At 52.4% G+C, this 5,340-nt stretch overlaps 1 protein-coding gene across 1 annotated transcript; it reads left to right on the top strand.

Annotated features, from left to right (window-relative positions):
- Nucleotides 1-214: 214 nt before the first annotated feature.
- Nucleotides 215-5,083, top strand: LOC144120028 (uncharacterized). Its single transcript, XM_077652507.1, has 5 exons — nucleotides 215-305; nucleotides 409-644; nucleotides 1,033-1,213; nucleotides 2,946-3,083; nucleotides 4,911-5,083. The coding sequence occupies exons 1-5, from the start codon at nucleotides 215-217 to the stop codon at nucleotides 5,081-5,083; spliced, it is 819 nt and encodes a 272-aa protein (XP_077508633.1).
- The last annotated feature ends 257 nt before the right edge of the window (nucleotides 5,084-5,340 follow it).

Genomic DNA, 5,340 nt, shown 5'->3' with positions numbered 1-5,340 from the left:
CCAATCTATCTGACTAGATACTATTTCTACTGCTTTTCCCGTCAAAAATTTTCTGTATCCAGTAATTAACCGCCTGTGTCTTGGCCACTCCCCCGTAGTGGGTATGTGCCATCAACGTCTGAGGCCTTCCTTCCTTCCTTCCTTCCTTCCTTCCTTCCTTCCTTCCTAATGCTCTGCTCGCGCACTTTCCGTTTCCCTGGAGTTCTGAGAAGACATGTTGGTGTGGCTATGCACCGCAACTGTTCTGGCCGTCACCGTTGTAGACGCCGCCATCTTTCCCAACGACCCGGAACTGTACAAAATCAGTGAGTGTCTCGATAGGTATGCGTCTACGCGCGCAACATAGCGCGACGGACAACCTTGCATTCTTTGAGTACTATTCTTATGCTCTGTGCCGTCACTGCGCAGTGTCCCTGAACGACCACTGTGACAGCAAGGACAACAAGCAGAGCCTGAACGACACGTCGGCGCCCCAGTCGGCGGGCATCCTGACTGCGAAGCAGCTGCGCGACCTCCGTGCCACGGGCGAGAACGGCTGCAGCTTCGAGTTCTCAGCGCCGGGCAGCTCGGGCCTCATCGTCTCCGTGGTCGAGATGAACCTGCGGAGAGGCGTGCTCAACGAGTCCTGCATCACCTACATCTCGGTCAGTGAATACGGTCGATGTGCGCGAAGGACGATGCAAAGCCGTCGCTCAGTGATGTCCTTGTCGGCGTATGCTTAGTGCTTGCAATGGAGATGACGTCGACGGGTCGGCTCTGTCAAGTTCCGGCTCCCAAAAGTCATGTTTTGCGTTTCCTGAGCGGATGAAGAGTCAGGTTGTGTGAAAATCGCCGTCGCAGTAGCTTCCACGTTCTAACCCATACTTTTTCTTTTTGAAGCGATTTCGGTCTGAGCGCGTTCGTCTAACTACAATATTGCTGACTGTTTTCTTTGTTGGCAAGCAGCAAGCCAGCACAGGTCTGACATTAAGTGCACAAAATGGCACGCCATCGGTGCCTACCCAGCGCTGACTTCTTGAACGCTGCTTGCAGGTCATCAGCAAGTTCAACTTTGGCTCCGACAAGGATGAGCGGTGCGGGTGGATCACGAAAGAGGACAACCACCACTTCACCACGACGCACTCGCTGCAGCTGAAGCTCTTCTCCAAGACTCCCCTGACGCAGTTCTTCGACAACCACATCCTGGCCATGGTCGCCACCAGCTACACCGAGTGTGAGTGGCCGCGCCAACGCTCTTTTTTGTGCGTCATATAATGGGCTGAGCCATGTAGCTCACGGAACCGAACCGAACAGAACCGAATCCTGACCTCGGCAGATGCATTTCCATGGGGTTGGAACGCAACGCAGAAACTCCTGTGTGCTGTGCGATGTCGGCACACGCGTTTTATTAACCCGTGGCGTGCGGAATTAATTTACAGACCTCCAGCAAGGCGTCGCTCATATCCCGATTTTTTACGCACAGTACGCCATTCTGGACCAGACAGGGAAGACAGCGGAGGAAAGGAAAGAGGGAAGCGGTTGCGAGGAAGAAAAGAATTGAAAGGGGATGCGCAGGTCGATTTCATTCAAACCAGAGCGCAATGAGTGAAACAGGCTGCAGGGCAAAATGCGCTGCCGGATGCGTATTATGTCGTGACCAGAAATTACCGCCTTCACTTCACGGCCAGATAGAATGTTCGGGAGGGCCGGCGGATGTGTGTTCTCGATAATGTGCTCTGCGGGGTCATGTGAGTCGGGCCTGCCTATGTGTGAGTGCATTACAGCTTTCGCTGCTATTTTTTGAAATCTACGGGATGTTTATGTACTTTGGTTTGGTTTATGGGGGTTTAGCGTCCCAAAGCGACTCAGACTATGAGAGACGCCGTAGTGAAGGGCTCCGGCGCACAGTACACGGGCCTCTAGAATTTCGCCTCCATCGAAATTCGACCGCCGCGGCCGGGATCGAACCCGCGTCTTTCGGGCCAGCAGCCGAGCGCCGTAACCACTCAGCCACCGCGGCGGCTGTTTATGTACTTTACTGAGCCGTATTGCAGACATCTTAGCGCGAGAGAAAAGGAAAGTGATTGGCTTACTCGCCACGGTGGCTCAGTGGTTATGGCACTCGGCTATTGAGTACGAGTTCGCGGGATTGAACCCGGCGGCGGCGGCCGCCTTTCGATGGAGGCGAAACGCAGAAAGCGCCCGTGTGCTTTGCGACGTCTGTGCAAGTTAAGGATCCCCAGGTGGTAGAATTTTTTCCGAAGCCCTCCACTACACCCTTTCTTCTCCCTGTCCCTATTTTATTCATTCCTTTACGGCGCGGTTCAGGTGTCCGCCGATATGTGAGACAGATACTGCGCCATTTCTTTTGCCCGACAACCAATTTTCAATTTCTTCCACTACGGCACCTCTTTCTTTTAAAGCGAAAGCTTTACTAAAGAAGAGTGAAATGTAGTTAAAGAGTGGTGAGCTGGCATTTGAGGTAGATTACACAATCGGAAATGCGTGCCGTCTAGGTGGCCTTGGAACAATGCACTCGACTGTTTACATTGGGCTTGTAGCTATCACTTCGCTCCTGCGATCAGCCATGTGCCTTGCGGAGTATTTTTGCATCGGTGCAGATACATTTCGATCATGAATGACTCGCCGCGGTGGCTCAGTGGTCAGGGCGCTCAGCTAGTGATCCGGAGTATCCGAGTTCACACACGACCGCGGCGGCCGCGTATCGATGAAGGCGAAATGCAAGGGCGCCCGTGTGCTGTGCCATGTCTGTGCACGCTGAAGATCCCTAGGTGGCCGAAACTATTCCGGAGCCCTCCAGTACGGCACCTCTTTCTTCTTTTCTCCTCTCCTTCCCTCCTTTATCTCTTCCCTTACGGCGCGGTTCAGGTGTCAGCCGATATGTGAGACAGATACTGCGCCACTTCCTTTCCCCAACAACCAATTTTTCCAATGGCTGGCCGCAGCGCAAGACGGCTCCTGTGGACCGGAAGAATTCCAGTGCGCGTCCGGCGGCCGCTGCATCTATAAGGGCTACCGCTGCGACAACGTCAACAATTGCGGCGACAACTGCGACGAGGCCAAGCTCGGCCACTCTATGTGCCGTGAGTCGAAATAATTGTATTGCCGTCTTTGCGCCGTAGTATGCCGCTTGATACTTGCGTTCCAGACAATAAGGTAGTAGTAAAGTGTAGGTCTCTGCTGGCCTACTTGGTTCTTTATCTTCTTCGCACAAGGGGTGCCCACCGCCCGACATTGTTGCTTGATTTGACTGACTGAAGGCTTTGTTAGAGACTGTCTTGCGACTAAATAGGATGCAGGGATTAAGGATGTATGACTTGAAGTTTTATATACAAAAATTTACATTATAAAAGTTGATGCACAAGAGACAATTTAAAGCGGAAAAAATGTTAAACAACGAAAGGTGGAACTGGCTAGCACTGTGGAGGGCCCCTATTGAGGCCCCTACTCGGCATAGCCGAAGATGCATTACATCTTACCGTAGCCTAGAACGCTTTTCCCAGGCTCCGGGGCTCTGTTTTAAAGACCTAAAGTACTGGCCCACATTCAGTACCACCTAATCATGTCGAACTATAAACGCAATTGGCTAGTCAGGTGGATGGCCCGCCCTTCAATTTCCGTAAGGCACATAACCCTCTCCATAAGGTATGAAGACAAAATGGACATCAAATTCATTAAAAAACAATTTTCTCGGAAGGCGCCACAACCATTGGTGCACTTGGCAGCCTGCCCCGCCCGGAAGCTTTTTCAGTATTACCAAATCACTCTCCCCCGCAGAAAAAGAAAAGCAAAAACAAATACACAATCATGCCAGCACGAGCAATCGGTTTCGTGGAGGCCCGTCGTCAACCTTGGCGCCGTCCCGCAATTAGAACTGCCATCGGGCTTCAGCGGGCCGCTGTGAGCAACTGCCAGCTCGGTCCCGAGTTTCCCAGGCGGCTTAGTGTTCTTTTGAGCCTATGCAGGAAAACTAAGGCGGCTTAGCTTCCACTGGGTCTACCGGCTAGCCAACACCTCATCGATACCCGGTCGGTGGAGTTATCTCAAATCTGGCCGTCGCTGGCCATTCATCCTTTTTTTGCCCCTCTCCTTGTCAAGACTGCCTTTTTAGAAACCTTCCAAACAAAGACGTTCGTCGCAAGGGCACGTCGCGTCTGGTGTCTTTCATGACGAGGGGGACGGGGGAAGAGGGCGGCGTGGAGTGTAGTGCCACAGCACTTACTGCACCTTGCACGCCTAGTGCGAAACAGCCCTGCAGGGCGAGAACAAAGCGCGTGGCCGCCGCTGCCCCGGGTGCTTGACACCAAGACGGGTGCTTTTTCTTAGCGCGCTCTGCTGTCGCCTGGTGCCGATGGGGGAAGGGGAGGGTCAAAGGAAGGCTGTAGGGTTGCGGCGCCGAGCCAGCAACAAAAGGAGGGATGGTTCCCAGAAAGCCGCGGGCATCCACTGATCCCTTACAGTAGTAGTAAGTGGAAAAGCATGGAAAAGATTTTTGCTAGCCCCGGCATCTGCAATCGATACTGAAGCACCTGAGCAAGGGCAGCGGAAATAAAGGATCGCAGGCAGAATGGAGAAATGAAATGAAGTAGATGAGGGGACAGGAAGGAAGGATAGGAGGGAGAGGTAATATATGCAAACTATTTACAAAATAAGAAATGGGTACAGGCTGCGCTCGTGATTAGTTCATGATGGAGCAATGACAGACAATAATGTGCCGAAATCTATTTTCCGTACACTATAAGTAAAGCTGCTGTCCACACGTGCAGCGCGATAAGTATGACCATATATGTATTGTTACGGGATACGGACAATTATGCCTACCGATCTTATCCGCAGTAAAGTGACAGTCGAAGGATTAAGCGTGGTCGCAGCGAGCAACGCACTGTCCACTGTGGAAGGTTGTCTTGCAGATGGGGAGGAGGAAAACTTTATTTCCGAAGAAAGTAGATTCAAGGTCTTCTGGGTGGGCCGCCTATTCCGGCAGTCCATTGGCTTGCGCGGCTGCGAGGTCCCTGCGTGCCAGTCCGCGCTGCTGATCAGGGTCCCTGCTGAGCAGAATGACCTCCCATCGCCGCGCGTCTAGGTTTGGTATAGGGCCGATAGCGGGATTTAATCGGCACACCCACACCATGTGATAAGTAGAGGCTATTTCTCCATAGTGTGAGAATTGCGGTTCATCAAGCGTATGATACCAAACGTTTAGTTTGACGGGTGTTATAAAGGTATTCGTTTGAAGGTGTCTGAGTGTGTTCCTCAGCCTTGCATAGGACTTCGTGCGGCAGAGGGTATGTGCGCCTCGCCAACCTCTGGTGTTGATGTTATTCGTTGTAAGTGGTCACT

The sequence above is a fragment of the Amblyomma americanum genome, chromosome 2 (genome assembly GCF_052857255.1).
Source record: "Amblyomma americanum isolate KBUSLIRL-KWMA chromosome 2, ASM5285725v1, whole genome shotgun sequence".
Taxonomy (NCBI): domain Eukaryota; kingdom Metazoa; phylum Arthropoda; class Arachnida; order Ixodida; family Ixodidae; genus Amblyomma; species Amblyomma americanum.
This window is presented reverse-complemented; position numbering and strand designations above follow the sequence as displayed.

Excerpts from the sequence above, each read along its gene's own strand:
- LOC144120028 (XM_077652507.1), top strand. The coding sequence starts at position 215 with ATGTTGGTGTGGCTATGCACCGCAACTGTTCTGGCCGTCACCGTTGTA. Across the intron at positions 645-1,032 it reads CCTGCATCACCTACATCTCG|GTCATCAGCAAGTTCAACTT; the intron begins GTCAGTGAATAC and ends CGCTGCTTGCAG. Across the intron at positions 1,214-2,945 it reads CGCCACCAGCTACACCGAGT|CGCAAGACGGCTCCTGTGGA; the intron begins GTGAGTGGCCGC and ends GGCTGGCCGCAG.